Genomic DNA, 26757 nt, shown 5'->3' on the forward strand with positions numbered 1-26757 from the left:
GTAGTGTTTCTATAGAAGTTCTTCAACAACATATCATTAATTCCATTCCATGTATAAAAGGCTTCTCAAATCTTATCATCCTTTCATCCTGAACATTATGAAATGTAGGTTCAAGGTCTTAATGATCAGATATTTTGAAGCTGATACTGAGTCAAGATTATAGGGCCAATAAGGCAAGTGAAACATGAGTTCAGTGATATTCACGTCTATGTTGTATATTTTATTATGCAATTCGTATTATGTTATTTTGTACTTCCACTAGGGATTAGAGCCTAATGTTACGTTATGCTTGCTTCTGTTATAGGTTTAATAGCTCTGCCACCTAGCAATAACCAACAATATGGTTTTTGAATGAATTACCTAGATTATATTGAACTATCCTAGACTATATTTAACTTCTTTTCAAAAATTCAATTGTTTCATAAAAATATTTTCCCAAATACAAAATAATCATTACAGTCTAATAATGGCTCAAAGTTTTCAAATGCTATTAACTTTCTAATTAATAAATTAGAAAGTTTAACAAAGACAGTAATATTTTGTCCGTGTCAAAGATCAATATGAAGATGAATTATTTGGCAGGTCTGCAATATTGATACACTGAAACAATTGAGACTGATGAACTTGGATGCCCACTGGAATTACCTGGAAAACTTGAAAAAGTACTGATAGCTGGAATCCACTCAAAGATTCTTTATTAATTTGGGGTGTGGCTTGGGCATAGGGTGTTCTGAAGGCTTTGTAGCTAATTACAATATGCACCAAGTTTCAGAACCACTGCTCTAAACCCTTGATACTCAAGGTCTGAGAACCAGCAACATCAGTTTTACCTGGAAGTTTGTTTAAAAAGCAGAAGCTTAACTATTCCCCGTACCTATTGAATCAGATCCATATTGTCAGGGCTTCCATTTAAACTATAAAGAATCCTTTTCCTAAAAAAAATAAAGGACCACGTCTATTCCATCATTTCCAACTCTAAAATTCAGATACTTCAACATAAATGAGACACTAAGAAGCATTTTCAAACTTACCTAGAATTCTTTATCTATAAATGAGAGACCAAAGCCATCCTATCCTCTCCAATTCCACAATTCTCATTTCACAAACTTAAATATAATGCTGAGGGGATTTGTAAAAACTGTGTCATCGTTTCATCTTCATACCTTTACATACACTTTCTTTTCCTTAGAATCCGTGTTTCCTTTTTCTTTTCTCATTGAGACACATCATTTAAGATCTAGGTAAAATCCTATTTCCTTCAGGAAACATAGCTTGAAAAATAATGTAGCTTTTCTTTAAAATTCTATTGTCAATGTAATCAGTTTTGTGAACTGTAGCACATTTTTTCCTCTCTATGATTACATACATAATATCTTGTTTTCCCAGTTAAACGATGAGTATCTTAAGGGATCATGTCATGTTCCTTTTCTGTCCCAACCTAATGTCTAACTTTTATAAGTGAACTGTATATTGTTAAAATGTATGTGGGAAATAAAGATAAGTGTGCATTACTCTCATAAGATTACTTATTCAAAGCAGCCTACCATTGCCCTTTTCCCGCAATGTGACCTTACCACACATAGTGCACGTTCTAGCACATCTGGGTGAATCATAATCAGTTGTGCCTTAAGGCTTCTACTCTTTTTTCCTGCTTCCCTCAGGCCTGACAGCCTGACGATAAAACTATTTCAAATAGCACAGAAACTCTACCGAAGAAAACCTCTGCTCATCAGCCCTACAATATACCTATAGGAGACCTCTCACGTCCTGAAGCCATGCCTGTCTTACTCACCATTACATCTCCATCATTGTGTTTGGCACATACTGAGCATAAAACTGTATTAGAAACAGTGTGTCAACCAAAAACACAGGAATAAGCAATAAACAATGCATGCTGCTAAGCTTGTGATAAATTTAGAAGTACAATCTTTTATCATAATATATTTTCCTTTATATATGTGCATATGTATATTTCTATGATGAAAATAATATGCGGTCACTGTAGAAAACAAAGATTTAGCAAAATGAAAAAATGTAATCCCTGAAAGAGCAGAACCCATGCATAACTGTTAGCAGATGCATATCTGTCCAGACTATTGATTTATATATATATATGTACACATATATATGCAGTGTGCATTTATATATATACACACACAAACATATGCTATTAAACATACGTACCTCTTAAAACAGGCTCACACTCCATCTCCTGCTATATATCCTACTTGTATTCGATTAAGTATAAATCAAAGCATCACTCCAGTCAGCAAATCAGTTTAAAATAAAATTTGTTTATGATGGCTGCATTAACATATGTACCGAAATTTATTTGATCAATGACCTGTCTTTAAAGGACTGAGTTATTTTCATTTTTGGTAATTATAAATAATGCTATGATGAACAATTTTCCTCATTCATTATCCAGATATTTTCTTGGAATAAAAACCAGCTCTCTCACCAAGGATGGGAGTTTTTGAAAACGTTTCATCAGCAATTCTATACTCTTTGCTATAATATTTATTACGTAGAGTGAAATGTGACAAAAGGAATAATTGATGCAGTTGGAAAATACTCACATTCCTTTTGAGGGCAGATTTCAGTTTGGAGAGATTGGAATTCATAGTATGGTATCTCATGTTTGAATGTGGATGTGAGAATATCATCAAGTTCATCAATGTCACTCTGTTTTCAAATGAAAAAGAAATGTTTTGTTAGTTTAATTATTTACAAAGAAACTTACTTAGTGCAAGATAATAAAAATTATTGACTGGGATAAATACTGGGTAACCTTTAATAATACTTACAACTTTTTAAAAATAATAATATAAAATATTAGGGACTTGGAAAAAAGCCAGTTATTAGAATAATCAAAAAATGAATGCAAGAAATAAGTCTTTGCTTTTGGTTGGGCTTCCCTTGTGACTCAGCTGGTAAATAATCTGCCTGCAATGTGGGAGACCTGGGTTTGATCCCTGGGTGGGAAAGATCCCCTGTAGAAGGGAAAAGCTACCCACTCCAGTATTCTGGCCTGGAGAATTCCATGGGCTGTACAGTCCATGGGGTCGCAAAAAGTTGGACACGACTGAGCAATTTTCACTCACTCTTTTTGGATGAGCTAATTTACTTGAAAATTGACTAATTTTAGAAGAGTTTTATAGGAAGTCAATGATAACACTGTAATTTGTTTCAATAATAAATTCTGTTAAAATATATGCTTCATTTTAATAAATGAGATAAAATGATGAATCTGATTCTTCAATTTAAGGATCAGAAATGAGATTATTTTACTTCTGTGTCAAAGTGAGGGTGAATATTCATCTTGACCTATTTTTTCACCTGTAGATATAAAATAATTATATATCAACTTTATTTCCCTAATCTGAACATTTTGGGAGGAGCTATTGGTCTTGTACTACCAATGACATAATAGACTGCAAAAGCTACCATTTCTTTTAAACTGTGTTTTGTGAAGCAATGGCTGGGATTAAACTGACTTGTGACCTAGATGATTAAAGCTGAGAAAGTAGGCCAATGAACAAAATCCATGGGGTGGAGAGAGGATTATGGAACAAAAATATCTACTAAAGACTTTTGAAATGATTTCCAAGTAAATTAGATAGACTGCCAATATGAAGTCACAGAAATTAAATGATTGGGTTGAAAAAAATGATTTATTCTATTTCTTCATTTTTCAATAATCTGCCTATCTCAAATAATAAAGTGGTTCAAGCCTTTCTGGATTTTCTAAAAGTCCTGTTTAGAAGTGAAGAGAAAGGATGAAAGTTATAGCTATGTAATGCAATGCAAAATGAAAGTGTTAGTGGCTCAGTATTGTCTGACTCTTTGCGACCCCATGGACTGTAGCCCGCCAAGGCTCCTCTGTCTATGGGGTTTCCCAGGCAAGAATACTGGAGTGGATTGCCATTTCTTCCTCCAGGGGATCTTCCTGTCCCAGGGATCAAACCTGCATCTCCTGCATTGGTAGGCATTTTTTTTTTTTTCTTTTACCATTTAGCCGCTTGCGAAGCCCATATCTAACTAGAAGGGTGGTTAAAAATACAAAAATCTAATCTTCCCATATTTAATAGCTGACAAGAGGCAAGGAAAAAGGTTTTAAAATAATGATGTTGAATGAATAAACCTCTAAGGTTGACTACAGAATACTAAGTTATTTTTTAAAATCTGGTAGAGAAATACAGTAGTAGTAAAGAATCTTAACAAGAGAAATGATTTCAGTGAAATAATCATAGGAAGGCTATGAAATGTTCAAAATAGGAGACAAAATATATCATTTGTAGCATTTTACTTTCAGGTATCTAAAAAGAAAAGCAATGGTTGAACTAAAAACATCTTGTTTTTCTTATAACAAATTTTTATACTTCCTTAAGTTTCACTAGTAAAAGAAAATAAGATTCACTTCGTTTATTCCATTGTTCATAATGTGTGCTATGAAAGCCAGCCAAAATAGACATTTAAAGGAAAATCTGATACACAGTTTACATATCTTAAACAAAATTTCCTCCTACAGCTTGTGGAGAGAATGACAGAGAACAGAACAAATATTTTCTGGTTATAAAAAGGCTTTTGCTTTTTTACAAGTATTCAACTTCAAGCACTTAATGTAAAAGAAAAAACAAGTAAATTGGGCTAAGATAAAAGAGATATTTTCCTTTGTCAAATTACTTTTTCTAAGTTTTAAGTGAGTCAGTTCTAAGAATTTCAACATGTCATGACCACATATGCAAAAATAAGTGTTACGAGTATTAAACAATGCAATTTAACACCTCCTTCAAATATTTTGTATTTACTATTGATTAGGTATTCATGTAGCTGTAGAATATCTTTAAATAACTTGAAAGCAATTATACCAGGAAGAAAATATATTGTGAGATCTGAGTTGAAATGCCTGCTTCAGGACTCATTAGTTGTGGACCTTAATAATACTTACCCAACAGAATTACTTAGGAGTTTAAATAAATACTTTGATGTGAGCCCTTAGCTATAGGACATGAAATACAATCACTGTGATTTAGAAGAGTGCACATCTATTCATGAGGAGAGTTCACTCCCCAAACTAGCCTTTGCACTAACTGAACAAATTAAGTGCAAAGGCTAGCTTGGGGAAATAAGTCTGAACAAATAATTTAGTTTCTCTTTTTAAATTGTGTAATGTTTATCTTTAAAATTAGTTAGAATGTAGGTTTTATACTGTAGTACAGATATCCAAAACGTCAGAGGCTAAAGCAAGACAGAAGCCCATTTCTCTTTAATATAAACATCTGGAATGAGGCAGTCTGGGGCTGCTGTCCTGGCTCCTTGATTATGGGATCCAGGCTCTATGTCATTTCACTGCTGTGTATCATTTTCATGGTTTTGGATGGTTCAAAAATCATTCCCTTGTTAGCACTGCAGTCAGTCACAGGAAAAACTGAGTAATGGGGAGAGCATGACTGCATCTTTCTTTTAAGAACATGATCAGAAATTTGCACAAATCACTTCCATTGACATGCCATTGGCCATCAATTAGTTATATGACTACACCTAGCTGCAAGGGAGTCAGCAAGTGTAATAATTACCTGGGTGGTCATGTGCCAGTTATATTACCATACAAGAAAGGAAAAAGAAATATAAGTGAACAATTAGCAGTTTCTGTCATCTCCATCAGTCATGAGAAATGTATAAACATCATAATTATGTGAAGGCAATCTGATAAAAGTCAAAACAACAGCACTCTTCTAGACCATTGATTGAATTTGTGCTGAATTTTTTGACTTGACCCCTCCCTCACATAAGGTCAAAAAAGTCCCAAAACTTTAATTTGATCAAACTTGAACAGACTTTTGAATGAAGATATTTAATGATATTAATAATGAAACAAAAAAGAAATAAAGTTTTCTATGGCAGGCATTTGTTAGAATAACCATAAGAACCATGTCTTTTCTCACCCTTACATCCCTTTAGCAATCATTCTATAACACCTTCAGTTCAGTTCAGTCTCTCAGTTGTGTCCGACTCTTTGTGACCCCATGAATCGCAGCACGCCAGGCTTCCCTGTCCATCACCAACTCGCAGAGTTCACTTAGACTCACGTCGATCGAGTCAGTGATGCCATCCAGCCATCTCATCCTCTGTCGTCCCCTTCTCCTCCTGCCCCTAATCCCTCCCAGCATCAGAGTCTTTTCCAGTTTGTCAACTCTTCGCATGAGGTGGCCAAAGTACTGGAGTTTCAGCTTTAGCATCATTCCTTCCAAAGAAATCCCAGGGCTGATCTCCTTCAGAATGGACTAGTTGGGTCTCCTTGCAGTCCAAGGGACTCTCAAGAGTCTTCTCCAACACCACAGTTCAAAAGCATCAATTCTTCAGCGCTCAGCCTTCTTCACAGTCCAACTCTCACATCCATACGTGACCACTGGAAAAACCATAGCCTTGACTAGACGGACCTTAGCCAGACCTTACTACTGTTAAATATGGGCTTCCCAGGTGGTGTTAGTGGCAAAGAGTCCGCCTGCCAGTGCAAGAGATGTAAGAGATGTGGGTTTCATCCCTGGGTTGGGAAGATTCCTTGGAGGAGGGCATGGTAACCCATTCCAGTATTCTCGTCTGGAGAATCCCACTGACAAAGGAGCCTGGTGGGATACAGTCCACAGTTGTGCAAAGATTCAGACACAACTGAAACGACTTAGCATGCAGGTATATGCGTGAAATATGCATGTGAAACAAAATAAGGGTGTTTTTAAACATTTATTTAGTTTTTAATTGAATAATTGCTTTACAGAATTTTGTTGTTTTCTGTCAAACATCAATATGAATCAGCCATAGGTATACATAGGTCCCCTCCCTCCTGACGTCCTTTACAATGTTTTGTTGGTTTCTGTCATAATTACATGTATATCCCCTCCCACATGAGCATCCCTCCCTTCCCCACATCCACCCCTCTAGGTCATCACAGAGCACCAGACAGCTCCCTGTGTTATACAGCAACTTTTCACTAACAATCCACTTTACACACAATAGTGTACATATACTGATGCTACTTTCTCCATTTGTCCCACTCCCTCCCTGCCCCGACTGTGTCCACTAGTCCATTCTTTACATCTGTATCTCCATTCCTTCCTTGCAAAAGGTTCATCAGTATCATTTTTCTATATTTCATATATATGCGTTAATATACTATAATCATTTTTCTGTTTCTGACTTACTTCACTCTGTATAGCAGGACCTATGTTCATCTACCTCGCTAGAACTGACTCAAATTCATTCTTTTTTATGGCTGAGTAATATACCATTTTAATATACGTACCACATTTTCTTTATCATCTGTCAATGAACATCTAGGTTGCTTCCATGCCCTGGCTATTGTAAATAATGCTGCAATGAACACTGGGGTACACGTGTCTTTTAGAATTATGGTTTTCTCAGGATATATGCCCAGTAGTGGGGTTGCTGGGTCATATGGTACATTTAATCCTAGTTTTTTAAAGAAATCTCCATACTATTCTCCATAATGGTTATTTCAGTTTATATATCCACTAACAGTGTAGGAGTGTTCCCTGTTCTCCACACCCTCTCCAGCATTTATTTGTAGATTTTTTGATGATGGCCATTCTGATTGGTGTGAAGTGATACCTCATTGTAGTTTTGATTTGCATTTCTCTAATAATGAGTGATGTTGAGCATCTTTTCATGTGTTTATTGGTCATTTGTATAACTTAGGAGAAATATCTGTTTAGGTCTTCTGCCCACTTTTTGATTGGGCTGCTTGTTTTCCTGACACTGAGCTGTATCAAATGCTTATATATTCTGGAGATTAATTCTGTGTCAGTTGTTTTGTTTGCAGTTATTTTCTCCCATTCTGAGGGGAGCTTTGGAACAAATATTGCATTAGACCATTCAAAGAAATGTCTTTCAAACAATCCTTATCTAACTGAGGCCATGATTTCTTGAAAAATTTTGGGAATTATTCTCTTGAATTGTTTTAGATGCTAGCTTCCAAAACAAACAATAGAATTAGTCTCATCATTTTATATTCATTTGATTTTTTCCTTTGTTGTCCTTTTTTTTTTTTTTTTTTTTGCCCTGCTCTTTTAACTTCAGCCAAAAGCAGTACTGCCTTGGCCAATAGCCCAATAACCTTCTCAAAATGGCCTGTGTCTGTGCTATCAGGAAGCCAGGACCTCTGATTGATGGATCACATGAGGTTGGGTGGGAAATTTAATGTATATTCTTTCATCCAACAAAATACACATTGAGCAGCCATGTATCTAGCAGTGTACTTGATTTTGGATATGAAACAGGGAACTAAACAGATAGCATCCCCACCTTTATTGACTTTGGAGTTTAATGAGAGACAGACAATGAAAGATAATTTGAAAAATATCACACCCAGAAATGTCAAATTATAGTATTACAAAGAGATACATAGGGAGATGTATGGATCAAGGAAGGCTCCGCTGAGAAAGAGGTGCTGGATTAAAAACTGGAGTTAAAACTAACCAGATGAAGATACTTATTGGAAAGGGCGATAGAGAGAGGGTTTCAGTTACAGAGGAGCACATATAAAGGCCCTGAGGTAGGAAATTAACTAAAAGTAAAGCAGATCAGAGGTCCTGGAAAACAGAAGCAGAAGATTAAGATGGGACCTACTTAAAATCTTTTGCACAGTGAAGGAAACTACAAACAAGATGAAAAGATAATCCTCAGAATGGGAGAAAATAATAGCAAATGAAACAACTGACAAAGGATTAATTTCCAAAATCTACAAGCAGCTCATTCAGCTCAATACCAGAAAAACAACCCAATCAAAAAGTGGGCAGAAGACCTAAACAGACATTTCTCCAAAGAAGATATACAGATGACTAACAAACATATGAAAAGATGCTCAGCATCACTCATTATTAGAGAAATGTAAATCAAAACTACAATGAGATATCACCTCACACCAGTCAGAATGGCCATCGTCAAAAAATCTACAACAATCCATGCTGGAGAGGGTGTGGAGAAAAGGAAATCCTCCTGCACTGTTGGGGGGAATGTAATTTATACAGCCACTATGGAAGACAATGTGGAGATTACTTTAAAAACTAGGAATAAAACTATATATGACCCAGCAACCTCACTACTGGGCATATACCCTGAGGATACCATAACTGAAGAGGGCACATACACTCCGATGTTCACTGCAGCACTATTTACAATAGCCAGGGCATGAAGCAACCTAGATGTTCATCGACAGATGAAGGGATAAAAAAGTTGTGGTACATATACACAATGGAATATTATTCAGCCATAAAAAGAAACACATTTGATTCAGTTCTGATGAGGTGGATGAACCTAGAGCCTATTATACACAGTGAAGTAAGTCAGGAAGAGAAAGACAAATATCTCATATTAACACATATATAGGGAATTTAGAAAGATGGTACCGATAAACCTATCTGCACGCATTAGTGGAGACGCAGACATAGAGAGCAGACTTGTGGACACAGAGAGGGAAGGAGAGGTGGGAGAAATTGAGACAGAGGCACTGCAGCATATATATTACCATATGTGAAACCAGGCAGCTAGTAGAAAGGTACTATATGACGCAGGGAGCTCAAATCTGGTGCTCTGTGACAACTTAGAGGGATAGGGGGCTCCAGGGGGAGGGGACAGACATATACCTAAGGCTGGTTAATGTTGATATATGGCAGAAACCAACACAATACTGTAAAGCAATTATCCTCCAACTAAAAATAAATTATTTTATTAAAAAGATTAAGTTGGAAGGTGAGAGGGGCAATGACATCAAGGCCATATTTTTCATGCTAAAGATTTTTTAAATCCATTTAACAACTGGAATCTATTGAAGTATTTGAGCAAGAGAATTGTATGCTGACATCATTATTCTTAAAATACCCTCACAGACCAGGGACTTCAGATAAGTAGGGTGTGTGCAAAACCTACAGTTGGGAACCAGTTAGGAGATTAGTCTAGCAATGTAGGCAAGAGGAAAAGGTCCACTAAAGTGTGAAAACTAGAGAGATGTGTAGAGAAGTGAGCAATATTTAGTAAGTAAAACTGATATGGCTTAATAATGGATTGAATTTTTAGGGTGAGGGAGTGCAAGGTATGAGGAGACTCCTGTGTTTCTGGTTTTTAAAATAGATTGACTATGATGCATTTCATGAGTTAGAGAACAGTGAGAGATAGGCGGAAATCCACAGTTGGTGTATATCTCATAAGCCAATGAGATAAATTGCAGAGGAAATATTCATCAAAAAATAAGGGTGGCTAAGAATCAAAACTAGATGGATTTAAAATTTTATTTTATAGATCTACAATGAAGAGATTGCAAAGGATATTGAGAATGAAAGGCAAAGGGTGTAAGAAGAAAACCAGGAACACATGTCTTCCTGGAAGTTAAGGAGAAAAATTAAATCAAGACAGTAAGTTTGTTCAATGGTGTTAATTGCTGCTGAAAAGTCAAGTTACATTTTTTAAATGTTCATCAGATTTATTGGGAGGGACTTGTGCATAACTGATTTATATTTGTTTGTGTGTTGATACTTAATAAGGTTGATGAAACTAAATGGCTGATCTCTGAAAAATAATAAGTTCTTAGAAGTTTAATTTTCCTTATCAAAGACTTATTTTACTTAATTTCCTATGTCCTGATACAGTTTAATGTAGAAGCATATTTCATGAATGCTAAACACAATTTAAACTTCCCAAATTATATTCCTCTTTATTTCTTTATCTTATTGTTAATACTATTTAATAAAGAGAACCACAAGAATGTACAATGACTTTTAGTAAATGCAAACAAACACATTTTGGCCACAAGGTTTTTTAGTCTTCTAATTTCCAAAGAAGTATGGAATATTTGGGGTTTGTTCCTACCTTTTATTTATATGAATAAAGCTATGAAGGAACCTTTTTAACAGTGTTTGACTTGTACTTTGCTTTTTAGGGTTGTTTAAAAATGCTCGTTATGATTGAAGATCTGAATGCTCTAAAGAACTAGACAGTAAAAGCAGAAGGCTGTGCTTGGATGGGGTTGCTATAGACAGCATTTACACCAGCACAGAGACATCCTCTGCAGAGGGCAGTCAAAGCCAGCCCCAGCTTGACAAGAAGAAAGCGGATGTAAGGTGCAAGAGAGACACTTCAGTTTGGGAGAAATAAAGCACTGAGGAAGTATTTATTTTCATCAAGTGAGCAGAAACTATAAATTAAGAAGTCATTAACAAAATATGTTCTAAATAGTAGCTAAACATAAACTGAAACATATGGGACCAATAACTATGAAAATGGACTAAGATGGCATATAAGATCAAGAATTGTAGAGAAACAACAGTATAGTTATGTTACTGGCTATTTCTGTGTTCAGCAATAGTCTTTTCTTATAACAGTGGCTGTATCTACCATTAAAGCTAACTGATTTACTTGTTTTTCTCTAAATAAATGGATGAGTGTACTAGCTGTGTGTTCTTGTTTGAGTCACTGATTTGTAACTGAGGTGAGTATAATCATTGAGTCTGAGGTATCCTAATCAGGCATCAATTAACCGTTAGGAAATGTCACATCTAAACTTCAAAAGATTTGTTTTACTCTTATTGGTCCATTCCAATTGGGAGAACAAACAATATGAAAAATGAATCCAGAAATACATCTTCAAATTGCATTTTGACTATTCTTTGTCTGATTAAAAATCTCTGATGGTTTTCTTCGTGATAGCTCAGTGGGTAAAGAATCTTTCAAAAGCCTGCAATGCAGGAGACATAGGAGGCACAGGTTCTCTCCCTGGCTTGGGAAGAACCCCTGGAGAAGGAGATGGCAACCCACTCCAGAATTTTTGCCTGGAGAATCCCATGGACAGTGGAGCCTGGGGGGCTACAGTCCAAATCTCTGCTCAGAAATACAAAACAAGTAATAAAACTGATCAAAGGTACATGAAACTCAAATCACTTCCTTCTTCTCTGGGAGTAGAATTAAGAATCAGTGCAAATAAAATGGAAATAAAGGCTATATGGAAAGCCCATATATTTGCAAGTCAGTCCTCGTTAATGGAGAATGGTCATAGCTCTCAATCTAAATAAGCATTTTTTTTTCTTGACTTACAATTATGGAATATTTGAGCTGGAAATGACCTTGGAGATCATATACTTAAATTTCTTCACTGTTCACAGGAGGGAATTCCTTTAGCACTAGGGAAAATGAGCGCTCATGAAGTGATTACTTAATAAAAGAATCCAACTCCTGCTCCTACCCTATCTAGAACTATTTCTCTTATACCACACCGCCACAGTCCAGTAGGAAAAAGGAAAGATAATAAGCAGCCTTTTGAGAGAGGTAAGACCTTAGGCATTTTTGAGTAATAAACCTCTTCTTAACGTTCATAAGAAAGGCAAGATCGGAATCAAAAATTTTACAGCCATTAAAAGTCAGTTATGAAGTATATTTGGGAAGCTTGATGTACTGCAGCTCACGGGGTTGCAAAGTGTCGGACACGACTTAGGGACTGAACAACAACGATGAAGTATATGTACATGGAGTTCATGGCTGAGGTAGGATGCGAAGGAAAGTTTGTAGTACAAATTTGCCTAGTATTGTGAACCTCTGAGAGTCCCTTACTTTCATAAGCATCAGATTCACTTATTCAATTTTATAAATAAATAGCAGTATAATTTTTAAAAGGGAAGATTTCATTTCTCTTTTATTTGTATACTTATATTATAGGTTTTCACTTATTTTTTTAAATAGCACTAGGAAAACACGTATCACTCTTTTCTCATGTTTTTAAACCCTAAGTATCAGTTGTGTCACATGTATCAGGAACTATAACTACGTGAAGAAACTGAGTATGCAAAGATGAAAAACACAATGCCATGCCTTAAAGATGAGGGTAAATGGCTTACTGTGTGTTTAAAGAGGGCCCCGTCCTGGGTGGCTAGAACACAGGAATAATGGGGGGAATTAAGGAGACAAGGAGGCATGCTGTGGAGGAGTCAGTGTTGGAAAAGACGTAGGACCCTGAAGGCTTGTGTGTTTATCAACCTTTTGAGAGAGGCAAGGACTTTTTTTTTTTTTTTTTAAAGAAAAGTTAAGAGGCCTGGAAGTTCCAGTTTCTTTCAGTAGGAAGAATCTTCTGAAGACCTCTTTAAGGGAGATAATCACTAATGTTAACCTTTAACTTAATGAAGAAACCAACCTGTAAAGGAACTAATGAAAAAAAACTGGGAAATTCCTCACGATGTGAGAGTTCTCTTAATCCATCCACTTCAACCCTATCTGGCTTCACAGTGTATTAAATATTTGCAGGCAGTAAACCAAAGATTGGATAATCAGTTCAGTTCAGTTCAGTCACTCAGTCGTGTCTGACTCTTTGCGACCCCATGAATCGCAGCACACCAGGCCTCCCTGTCCATCACCATCCTTCAGAAGAAATGGAGTAGCCATCATGGTCAACAAAAGAGTCCAAAATGCAGTACTTGGATGCAATCTCAAAAACGACAGAATGATCTCTGTTCGTCTCCAAGGCAAACCATTCAATATCACAGTTATCCAAGTCTATGCCCCAACCAGTAACACTGAAGAAGCTGAAGTTGAATGGTTTTATGAAGACCTACAAGACCTTTTAGAACTAACACCCCAAAAAGATGTCTTTTTCATTATAGGGGATTGGAATGCAAAAGTAGGAAGTCAAGAAACACCTGGAGTAACAGGCAAATTTGGCCTTGGAATGTGGAATGAAGCAGGGCAAAGACTAATAGAGTTTTGCCAGGAAAATGCACTGGTCATAGCAAACACCCTCTTCCAACAACACAAGAGAAGACTCTACACATGGACATCACCAGATGGTCAACACCGAAATCAGATTGATTATATTCTTTGCAGCCACAGATGGAGAAGCTCTATACAGTCAATAAAAACAAGACCGGGAGCTGACTGTGGCTCAGATCATGAGCTCCTTATTACCAAATTCAGACTCAAATTGAAGAAAGTAGGGAAAACCACTAGACCATTCAGGTATGACCTAAATCAAATCCCTTATGATTATACAGTGGAAGTGAGAAATAGATTTAAGGGCCTAGATCTGATAGATAGAGTGCCTGATGAACTATGGAATGAGGTTTGTGACATTGTACAGGAGACAGGATCAAGACCATCCCCATGGAAAAGGAATGCAAAAAAGCAAAATGGCTGTCTGGGGAGGCCTTACCAATAGCTGTGAAAAGAAGAGAGGCGAGAAGCAAAGGAGAAAAGGAAAGATATAAGCATCTGAATGCAGAGTTCCAAAGAATAGCAAGAAGAGATAAGAAAGCCTTCCTCAGCGATCAATGCAAAGAAATAGAGGAAAACAACAGAATGGGAAAGACTAGAGATCTCTTCAAGAAAATTAGAAATACCAAGGGAACATTTCATGCAAAGATTGGATAATACATATAGTTTAATAAAAAGTGGCAATGAAGTGCACCTAACACAAAGACGAAAATAAGATTTCAATAGGTATAAAGTAAAACATGCAAGATGATAAACATATTCAATGCAATATACCTTTTAATCAATAAGAACTACAACTAATAAAAATTATTTGGTACTATTCCAAAAACTCTCTTGATAAACATGAGCCTAATGCTTTGATCAATAATTGCTATTATAGTTTAGCATTCTGACCTAGTTTGGTTTTTATATCTAGTTGTTCCTATATCTAGTTAAATTTATTGTTGCCCCTAGATAATTTTGTAAATAAGATGGAAGTCTCAAAGGCTTTAATTATCTCAGTTAAATAGGAGTTACTAGTTTTTCTAACACTAATACTTGAATTCTAATTATCTTCCCAAATAGGGCTTTGGATTTTTTCATCTGAATTCACTGTTCTAGGTGCTGGTCTGGAAATTGTCCCTTTATGAGGCTATATGCTGGGGTTTAGTATTTATGCAAAAAAATACAAAATGATTTAGGAAGCAGTTAGGTAATAAGCTGGTTTAGCTAAAGTCTTCTGAAGCCTAATAGACATCTTCAAAATAAACTAGGAAAATAAAATTTCTCTTTATCATTTCTTTCCTCAAATTCATAGAACGATCATTTTGTTATATGCCCTACAGTTTTTAAATGATAATAGAAAGTCACTTACCACAAATTTGAGGATTACTGAAAACTAAAATCCATAGATTTCTCATTACTGTTCCTTCCCTCAAATTTCCAGAATATTCATGTTATTAAATTCCCAAGAGCTTTGAAATGATTATAGGAAGTATCTAATTACTAATTTTAAGGATTACTTAAATCACTTCTGCCATTAACATTTACAAGAAAACTCAGGATAGCTCTTTTAGTATACCATTTCAGCTAAGTGGGTAGAATATTAAAAAAACACACACAACCCATAAATCTGCTGGTATATGTCCTCACAGATATACAATAACTGTGGTAAAAACTTCCAATGTATGTTGTTCTTAAGTAGAGATGGTCAGTGGACTATCTGCGACATACACAAATTTCCCAGTTTAAGTAGTTGAGAAGCATAGGAAAGAAATAGCAGTGTTGCATGCTGGAGAGGAAAAGCATAACTTTTTATAACTTTCAGAATATAACTTACATGACAGTAAAGAGAAATGTCAAAACGAGCAATCAAAAGTCCATAAGGAGAAACACAGTGTGGGTTGGGACACGTCCTCTGAGGCCAAGTAACCCTAAAGCACACCTCTGTGTCCCTGCAGTTCCTTCTTTTTAATCAAGGGTGGAGTCTGATTTTTACCATCTCAGCAAATTCATGGTAGGGACACCTCACACAGTCCAGATGCCAATGGATGAGATGAAACCCATTAGTCCAAGATGTAAAGGAAACTGAGTGACACGCAGACTTCCCTTCCGTCAGGACTGTGATGGTGTCGCTTGGTCTGGTCTGAAATCTCAGTCTCAGAATTTGTTTCATTTAAATCCACAACATTTATTGGTCCTCTTATGACAATAGCACAAACTCTAAAATATCTTCAGTTGTATATATGAATCCAAATCTCTTAATGTTTCTTGTCAAGCTGTAGTCTACTGTCACCAACTTAGAATCATTCTATCTCTCAGGACTCAGAAAAGTCAAAGTGAAGTCGCTCAGTCCTGTCCGACTCTTTGCGACCCACGGACTGTAGTCCACCAAACTCTTCCGTCCATGGGATTCTCCAGGCAAGAATACTGGAGTGGATTGCCATTTCCTTCTCCAGGGGATCTTCCCGACCCAGGGATTGAACCCAGGTCTCCCACACTGCAGGCAGACGCTTTAACCTCTGCGCCACCAGGGAAGCCCCAGGACTCAAACCTCAGGTTTAAAGTGTCTCCTAAGAGTGAAAACCTGAATCAAGCTGTGACTGCCTGCAATCCCCCTTTCACTAGGCACCAGGGCTCAGTGGAGAGAACCCTTCCTCACCTCTCATTTCTGACACTGACAGTAGAAATGAAACAGATTATTTTTCTAGTTATCAAAAAACTACTCAAAAAAAGTTTGTGTTCATTCAAAGCTACAGAAGAAATCATGACTTGGATATCTGAAACATTCTGAAAAACTGTTTGAGTCATAAATTACATCCCATTTTCATTATACACTAAATATTTTTTTTGCTCCCCAAAGGCAAAATCAACAGAAAAATGTGTTTTGGGGACTACTTTACTTCTATGCTGACTGAATACCTTATAACACAATATAACGCTTCATTAGTCATTTTGCAATGGATAAAGTTTTTAAAGTAGAATAAGGTAGACATCACAGGAAAATGAAAAAATATCTGTATTTCAAGCTGTTACTTTTATTTTTGCTTTGCAATGACAATATAGACATTTTGTCAAATGTCCTCAGGCTCCTCAGTCTGACAAATGGTATTTTACTCTCGATTCTCTAGGATATTTTAAACTTTTCCATTGTTCTAAAATATATCATTCATAAAAGGAGAATACTAATAGAAAAAAATGTGTCACACAAAACAAATAACAAAGCCACCAATTCAAACTAGTTTAAACAGTAAGGCTTCCTGACAACCTGTCAACATCATTATCACTGATGGTTTTGTTACAAACCTTAAGGGAGTGTTTTGTGGTAAATCTAAAGATGACATGCACAGTTCAACTACCTTTTTCTTCACCTTTCCTCTGGTCTGCCTCCTCCTTCCCCCAGAAAAACCAAGGTAATTAAGCAAGGTTGTAATTCTAATTATCAAATAGCTATTGAATGAAATGACAGTTTTTTCAGTGAAGATTTGATGTAATAAGCATATAAAGAAGTTCCACACTGAGCAAGCTTTCTACTAAAAGTGGATCATGTAACAACGACAACAGCAGCAAAAAAATGCAGAAATTAAACAAGTGGCTTACAATGAATAAAAATGCACATTTTACCTTCTCAGTCCATCAGGGCAGGGCACTCACAGTATCTACTATTCACTGGAAAATGTCCAAACTAAGGGCCCTGGACAGGACTGTAAACTCCACAGAAAGTCATCACTGCCAAGTACCACTATGTCACACCAGTGAAAAAAACCTGAAAACTCCTCTTTGTAGAGTTTCCAGAAAAGTTTAGCTTTTCTGGAATTTCAAATAAATGTTATTAATTTAAAGAATTACTCTCACTGTCAGAAAAGAGTGATAAATGAAACTAAGAAAAAAAATACACCGAGCTTGGAAACGTCCTCATGAAAATAACAATTTCCAGGTTAACACCACACACTTCTGTTTTGATGGTATTCTTGACTTGTCTGAATCCTTAACTTCAAAATTTTATTTTGTATTACCCACATCTAGCTAAAGAGAAAATTCATTGTTTAAGAGTTCTCTTTAATCCTTTTGTCTTTATCTGGTCTGTAACAGCTTTAAAATGAGCCCATCAGAGTAGCCTTAATACTTTGTAACGGATAACCTGTTGTGACATCACCTGAAATGACTTGACTTATACTAACCAATTTATCTACATTTCTGCATCACAGAGGTCAATTTCTTCCTTTCCTATTGATCAGTAATTCATCTTATTCAACCAGCATTCAGACTTTATACTAAAGTATGTGTTCATTTATTCTATGTTAGCTCTTTGGCTTATTACAGACTTCATGGAAAGAGCAGCTTACCTGGTACACATCATCTCGTGGACCTGCAGCTCCCAACAGGCATTTCATAGCCTTCTGGGTTGTATAGTATTTAATCTCTGCTGTGGCCTTAATGATTCCATCACAGTAGACATCAACATTGACAGAGCCAGCAGGAAAATCTGTAAAACACAAATAAGAGGAGCTGAGTATATAAATGAATGTACCATATTATTACATCTCTTAGAGAATATGAAGTGAGGTTTTAAGAATTCATAACAATTTTACTAACTTTTAACATGAAATTGTTTGCTTTTTTATCCTTAGCAGTTAGAAATCACAAAACAAAATGTATACTTTTGCACTTAATTGTTTAAAAAAACTTAACAGATAAAAACATACATTAAAATTATAATAAAAGCAAAGCAATAAATCTTTTCTCCTTACCCTCTAACCTCCATTATTTTTGAGTAATCTATAATCATTTCTTGCCAGCAAATTTGGAAAACTCAGCAGTGGCCACAGAACTGGAAAAGGTCAGTTTTCATTCCAATTCCAAAGAAAGGCAATGCCAAAGAATGCTCAAACTACCGCACAATTGCACTCATCTCACATGCTAGTAAAGTAATGCTCAAAATTCTCCAAGTCAGGCTTCAGCAATACGTGAACCGTGAACTTCCAGATGTTCAAGCTGGTTTTAGAAAAGGCAGAGGAACCAGAGATCAAATTGCCAACATCCGCTGGATCATGGAAAACGTAAGAGAGTTCCAGAAAAACATCTGTTTCTGCTTTATTGACTACACCAAAGCCTTTGACTGTGTGGATCACAAGAAACTGTGGAAAATTCTGAAAGAGATGGGAATACCAGACCACCTGACCTGCCTCTTGAGAAATCTGTATGCAGGCTCACGAAGCAACAGTTAGAACTGGACATGGAACAACAGACTGGTTTCAAATAGGAAAAGGAGTCCATCAGGGCTGTATATTGTCACCCTGCTTATTTCACTTATATGCAGAGTACATCATGAGAAACGCTGGACTGGAAGAAACACAAGCTGGAATCAAGATTGCCAGGAGAAATATCAATCACCTCAGATATGCAGATGACACCACCCTTATGGCAGAAAGTGAAGAGAAACTAAAAAGCCTCTTGATGAAAGTGAAAGTGGAGAGCAAATAAGTTGGCTTAAAGCTCAACATTCAGAAAACGAAGATCATGGCATCCGGTCCCACCACTTCATGGGAAATAGATGGGGAAACAGTGGAAACAGTGGCTGACTTTATTTCTTGGGGCTCCAAAATCACTGCAGATGGTGACTGCAGCCATGAAATTAAAAGACGCTTACTCCTTGGAAGGAAAGTTATGACTAACCTAGATAGCATACTCAAAAGCAGAGACATTACTTTGCCGACTAAGGTCCGTCTAGTCAAGGCTATGGTTTTTCCAGTGGTCACGTATGGATGTGAGAGTTGGAAGAAGGCTGTGAAGAAGGCTGAGCGCTGAAGAATTGATGCTTTTGAACTGTGGTGTTGGAGAAGACTCTTGAGAGCCCCTTGGGCTGCAAGGAGACCCAACCAGTCTATTCTGAAGGAGATCAGCCCTGGGATTTCTTTGGAAGGAATGATGCTAAAGCTGAAACTCCAATACTTTGGCCATCTCATGCAAAGAGTTGACTCATTAGAAAAGACTCTGATGCTGGGAGGGATTAGGGGCAGGAGGAGAAGGGGACGACAGAGGATGAGATGGCTGGATGGCATCACTGACTTGATGGACATGAGTCTGAGTGAACTCTGGGAGTTGGTGATGGTCAGGGAAGCCTGGCGTGCTGCGATTCATGGGGTCGCAAAGAGTCAGACATGACTGGGTGATTGAACTGAACTGATAATCATTTCTATGTAATATTTCAGAATTTAGAACAGTAACGTTATTCATTAAAAGTTAGGCATTTGTTACTAATCTGAGAAAGAAAGTTCCCATTAATTTTTGGAAAGTTTCTTAAAATCGTTTGGTAAAAGAAAGAGTAGAGTTGATTGAAATTACAAAATCTTTTATTCAACTGATTACAGTGAAAAACCCTCAGGAAGGGAAGGTTTAGTACCCTGTTACTTAAGTGCCATTTATACCAACCATTCAGCCTTTTGTGAACAAGCTGTTCAAAGTGACTGATTGATACACTGCATTGTAAATTCTGCTGTAACACATCAACAAATATACAGTAACTGAGATAGCATACTGAAAAGCAGAGACATTACTTTGCCGACTAAGGTCCGTCTAGTCAAGGCTATGGTTTTCCCTGTGGTCATGTATGGATGTGAGAGTTGGACTGTGAAGAAAGCTGAGCACCGAAGAATTGATGCTTTTGAACTGTGGTGTTGGAGAAGACTCTTGAGAGTCCCTTGGACTGCAAGGAGATCCAACCAGTCCATTCTGAAGGAGATCAGCCCTGGGATTTCTTTGGAAGGAATGATGCTAAAGCTGAAACTCCAATACTCTGGCCACCTCATGCAAAGAGTTGACTCATTGGAAAAGACTCTGATGCTGGGAGAGATTGGGGGCAGGAGGAGAAGGGGACGACAGAGGATGAGATGGCTGGAAGACATCACCGACTCGATGGACCTGAGTCTGAGTGAACTCTGGGAGTTGGTGATGGACAGGGAGGCCTGGCGTGCTGTGATTCATGGGGTCACAGAAAGTCGGACACGACTGAGCGACTGAAATGAACTGAACTGAGGTTGGTCATAACTTTCCTTCCAAGGAGTAAGCGTCTTTTAATTTCATGGCTGCAATCACCATCTGCAGTGATTTTGGAGCCCCAAAAAATAGTCTGACACTGTTTCCACTGTTTTCTTATCTATTTTCCATAAAGTGATGGGACCAGATGCCATGATCTTCGTTTTCTGAATGTTGAGCTTTAAGCCAACTGTTTCACTCTCCTCTTTCCCTTTCATTAAGAGGCTTTTTAGTTCCTCTTCACTTTCTGCCATAAGGGTGGTGTCATCTGCATATCTGAGGTGATTGATATTTCTCCCGGCAATCTTGATTCCAGCTTGTGTTTCTTCTAGTCCAGTGTTTCTCATGATGTACTCTGCATATAAGTGAAATAAGCAGGGTGACAATATACAGCCTTGACGTACTCCTTTTCCTATTTGGAAATAGTCTGTTGTTCCATGTCCAGTTCTAACTATTGCTTCCTGACCTGCATACAGGTTTCTCAAGAGGCAGGTCAGGTGGTCTGGTATTCCCATCTCTTTCAGAATTTTCCACAGTTTCTTGTGATCCACACAGTCAAAGGCTTTGGTGTAGTCAATAAAGCAGAAACAGATGTTTTTCTGGAACTCTCTTACTTTTTCCATGATCCAGGGGACGTTTAAGCATTAGTTTTACTTTATCTTCTGAAGAGGTTACAGGACCTCTCATAATATTGCTTAGGGAAATTTGAAGCCAAAATAACAATCTTAGATTTAACTAGATCAAGAAGCTGAAGTTTCTCTTCTCATATTGCTTGACCAGACACTTCACTTACATTATTAAAAAAAATATGTAGAAAGTTCTCCCTTCCAAAATTAAGTATTCATCCAATAGAGAATGTAACAAAAATCTCAAAAAACTGGGAGCAGTAAAGTAGAGTTACTGAAGTGAAATGAAATCAATTTCAGTAGATTTCACAAAGACAATTTTGAAATCAAATATTGGTTTTGTTTATCAGAATACAAATCAGGAGTTTTATGATGGGATGTTAACCTTCTGAAAAGTGAGATGATAAATCATGAAAGATACGTGGTAAGAATATTGCTTAGTATAGGATATTTAAAATACTTTAATCTGTTTAGAATTTAACATGAGAATAAACTGATATATTCCTGATGTCTTGAGTCATTAGTTGACTCAAAATTTTACCATTAGATCAACTGATAATAATGTTGATTTTAGAGAAAACCTCCAAAGAGATGCCATTTGAAGTACTGCTTTTGCTGTATACACTTTTATATCTATTGAATGTCATTTATTCAACCAAGACCTAATTACTATTTCCACTGATAAATCAGGATGAACTTTTATGGCTTCCTCTGGTAGAAAGACCCTCCTTAGTAACATATTAATTGAATTGGCTTTTTCCTGACCACAACTCTGTGGTCACTGTGATGTCTACTTTGTATAGCTATTCGGTAAAAATAGAAACCAATTAATTTAAAGACTCAACAGAAGAGAGGGAAAGTGAGTTCTGTTCTTTACTATCTAGACAAAGTAGGCAAGTGACATTTAACACCAGAATTACACACAAATGCAGGTCAAGATCACCAAACTAAGGAAGCATAGAGAGTCAGTTATGAAGATGAAAAAGGACACGGAAGGAAAAGATGGACCTCCCTACCTCCATCAGACATAGATACATAATAAAATATAGAGGAGCAATGGTTAAAAACGAACTGTATTTAAATTTTAAATATCAAGTTCTAGGCCATTCAAGAATCTCTGACAACCCTCTCTGTCTCCACTATTTAAGTGGTCTATCCTTCCAGGTGGGGGCTTCCCTAGTGGCTCAGATGGTAAAGATTCTGCCTGCAATGCAGGAGACCCAGGTCTTCCTGGGTCAGGAAGATCCCTTGGAGAAGGGAAAGGCTACCCACTCCAGCGTTCTGGCCTGGAGAATTCCATGGATGGAGGAGCCTGGTGGGCTACTGTCCATGAAGTCACAAGAAGTCAGATGCTACTAAGTGACCAACACACACACACACACACACACACACACACACACATCTTTCCAGGGGAGGAACAAACTAATTTATGGGAAATATAATCCAAAGGTATTTCTGAATATCAGAACTATATTCACTATTTCCATAAAATATATATATTTCACAAATCCATTAACTTAATAGCTTTTTGCTTTCTATTTTTCTTTGTCTGAGAAGTTGTGTTCCTTTATTAACCAAATCTAGCACTTTATAACATAGTAAGCTTTGAATCAATCCGCATAAAGTTTCTATAGGAACAGAAATAAACATAACACTTTTGACTGGAAATTATTATTAAATAAATATTGGTGGCTTCAAAATCTTAGTCACACCTAAAAATTACTACCAATTTAATACATGTTAAAACCATCTTCCTGAAGTATGATATTTAGAATAATTTCTTAACAGTTCTTTTTCTAAGTATGTTCAGCATACTTAGCACATCCTAAAGTATTTCCTTGTTTTTTAAATGAAATATGAAATTATAATTTACATTATCCAGAACTTAGCTTCTTAATTAATCAAGAAATTCTCTTTGTGGATACATTTTACATTCCTTTCAACTTTTAATTGATTGTCCCCCTGCTGTGTAAAATAATTTTCTGCCTGAGATGCAGGTACCAGAGGAATACTTTCTTTCTGAGTTAAAATTATTTAATATTTCTCATTTAAAGCCTTCACATGTTTTGGCAAAAGGGGACTATAGAAGCTTCAAATTTCTATAACACAAAACAGTACCATTCAGAGATGAATCCGTGGATATCATTAGGAAGGTGTGCTTTTTAGAAAGTGAAGTCACATGAGCACTTTTTCTAGAGTGGAAAGAGACCAACAGAGAGAGGCCATCTCCTGAATTTGAAACATCAGTATTCTTCAAAAGAACCCTGAGAGTAGAGAAGCGTCCCTGGTATGTTTCCACTTCAGGGTTAGATCCTCCATTTTAATTTGGTATTCAAAGAAGCAGAACAAGAAAAATTTAAAACCTTAAATATGTTTAGACTAGTATTAGATGGTATGAGATACTAACTGAGAACATTTCCTAGCCTGGAAGTCATCAGTAGGTACAGGAGTTATACGTGAGATATTCAGAACCGGGAGTGCTCCTGAGCATGGTTGCCCAAGAGTGAAAGGGGACAAATTTTATATCAAGGGATGTGAACACAGGAGGAGGGAGTGGGCAGTATGAGGAGTACAGTATTTATAGAGAAAGACACTTCAATTCTCTCCCAAAAGGCAAAGAAGGAAGTTTTAAAGCCACTCAAGTTTATGAGATTTGCTAGAGGGAGAGACTGATACTTTGTTCCTCAGCTGGATGTCTCAGTGGTGTCTCATATAGTATCTCCCTTATCTCCAAACATCGTGTACATGAGTACTTAAAATACAAGTACAGAAGTTGTTTTATCAGTAAGAAAACTGAGCACAGAAAGATCAAGAGACGTGTCTAAAGTTTCCCAGTAAATGACTCAATATAGAATAAAAACAGCTCTTCTGGGCACCAGTTAAGTATTTCCTTAACTTCACTGCAGATTCTGCACAGATAGGTAGCCTGCAAGAGCACACTGGGTACTCCCTCTTACTCTGCAGCTGGTGTAGAGAAAAGGGAGCTCCAGTGTACAGTCAGTGCTGTCCACTCAAACTTCCCGAGATGATGCATATGTTCCAATGAACCACCTGACATATGCTTAGTGCGACTGACTTCTAAACTTTATTTAATTATAATAAAGTTTAAATAACCAGATGTGGCCAGCGGCTACCATATTGCCTGGTGCAGCTGCAAAACTTAGTTTCTCCAGCTATGGTTTGTGACCCTCTAGTTCATCATGACGTGAATTTAGGAGGTTCTGAATAACAGTGAAAAAAAAATGAAAAAATATGTTTCTCTCTACTTACAGTACCCATATGTTCTTGCATGTTGTCTACTTTTCCATTACAGCCCGTAACATTTTAATCATAGTTGTATAAAATTTCCTGTCTGATAATTCCAACATCTGTGTCACACTTGTCCAACAAGCATCACACTTGTCTGGTCTGATGTGCATTTTATCGCTCTGGACGGTTTTTTCCTTGCTTTCTGGCATATCTTGTAATTTCTTGTCGAAAAGCAGATATATTGTTTGGGGTGAAAAGTGAAAGTGAAAGTCTCAGTCGTGTCGAACTCCTTGTGACCATATGGACTGTAGCCCACCAGGCTTCTCTGTCCACGGGATTCCCCAGGCAAGAATACTGGAGTGGGTTGCCATTTCCTTCTCCAGGGGATCTTCCCCACCCAGGGACTGAACCTGGGTCTACCATATTGCAGGCAGATTTTTTACTGACTGAGCCACCAGGGCTATTTGTTTGGGGTATACGAAGTAAAATAGGTAAGGGTGTAGTGAGAGTAATCTATCTAGGAGTTGGACTGTATCTATCTACTGGTTGCTGTAGCTGTCAGTGCCAAAGTCATCGACTTCCTCTCTTGTCCTTGTCTTCTCTCTTGATCTTGTGCGTCCCTAAGTACTGCTCCTGCAGTAAGACACTGCATCTGCATACTTTCAAGATGTAACCCACTGTCATTACACTGCTGTGGTAATCGTCATGTTGGGCGGGGGGGGGGGGGGGGGAGCACTTTAATCTTGTGATTCCCAGTCTTTTAGTGGGCCTGTGTCTTTTGCTGTGACCTCCACTAGCATTTCTGCCATGCCATAGCTTTCTTTCTCCCCTCCTTAAATGAGACAGAAAGGCTAGAGGGGGCTCCCTTCCTCAGGTAGGATGAGACTCTGGGAAAGTGTTTCCCCCTGAAAAGTAGACCTTCATTATGGAGAACACATGGAGAGTATTTCCCCTTGATTATGCTTCCTCTGACCCAGCAGAATCTTCCAGATCTTTCTCAGATCTTCACTGTGTGAATCTGATGGGATTCCTGGAGATAAATTCCACAAAATTATAGGTGCCTCATAAGACAACTCAGTGGTAAAGAATCCATTCACCTATCAATGCAAGAGACTTGGGAGACTCAGGTTTGATCCCTGGGTTGGGAAGATCCCCTGGAGATGGGAATGGCAACCCACTCCAGCATTTTTGCCTTGAAAATCCCATGGACAGAGGAGCCGGGAGGGCTACGATCCACGGGGTCACAAAGAGTCGGACGTGACTGAGCACACAGCATACATAAGATGGCAGCCTCCAGGGGTTTCTTACTTTCAAGCTAGTTCACACTTAGCCTTCAGCAGTTCACGAGAATTACCATTTAGGTGTTCTTACCAGATTATGGCTCCAGAGACTTCGGCTCCAGGTAAGTGGATCTTAGATGTCACTCTAGATTTACCTTTCCCTCCACATGTTGTAATGGTTGTTTGCCCTCCAACTTCAGTTCTCCAACGAGTTCAAGAAAAGTCACTGATTTTCAGTTTGTTCAGGTTTTTCTTGTTGTAAGAATGGGAGTGGCAACTTTCAAGCTCTTTACATGTCATGGCTGAAACCATTAGTCTAAATATTGCTTTTAAAACCTTTGTTTACATTATGTATTCATGCATACATCCTGCATCGTAACGTAAAATGTAGTTCTTGCTAGGGTTCAAAAATTTTTAAGAAACAGTACCACGAGGCAGAGAAAGTAAGACTCTGGGGCCATTTCTGCTGAGCCATGTCCCATCCATAGTCCCATACTTATTCATGGAACTATCCTATATATTGTTACATAACAGGCAACATTTTGTAAGACAATCTATCATTAACTTACAGAATACACTGGTTGAAAAAAAAAGAGTTGGAGAGGTTTAATTAGCATAACTGGTAAATAATACTTTATTTATTTTTACTATAAATTAGTTGTTCAATCACATAGATAATATTATAGTCTCATATATCTTAGAAATTATGGAATAACAGTTTTCTATTTTTCTGAAAAACATCTGAAATTTGACATTTTATTCTTTCCACTGCTCTTAGCTACTAGGTAAACTGAACATAAAATCTTAATGTGAATAATTTTATT

The 26757-nt window shown here is 37.2% G+C and overlaps 1 protein-coding gene across 2 annotated transcripts in view; it reads right to left on the reverse strand.

The window, feature by feature from the left end:
- The window catches only part of BANK1 (B-cell scaffold protein with ankyrin repeats 1), a 331256-nt gene that overhangs the window by 195195 nt on the left and 109304 nt on the right, over positions 1 to 26757 (reverse strand). For both annotated transcript variants that reach the window (XM_018049269.1, XM_018049268.1), the window contains exons 5-6: positions 18090 to 18229; positions 2580 to 2685 (exon numbers count right to left, since the gene is read on the reverse strand). In XM_018049269.1, the coding sequence (XP_017904758.1) occupies positions 2580 to 2685; positions 18090 to 18229 (246 nt within the window). The remainder of the gene's footprint in view (positions 1 to 2579; positions 2686 to 18089; positions 18230 to 26757) is intronic.

This window comes from Capra hircus, chromosome 6, assembly GCF_001704415.2.
Source record: "Capra hircus breed San Clemente chromosome 6, ASM170441v1, whole genome shotgun sequence".
NCBI classification, from domain to species: domain Eukaryota; kingdom Metazoa; phylum Chordata; class Mammalia; order Artiodactyla; family Bovidae; genus Capra; species Capra hircus.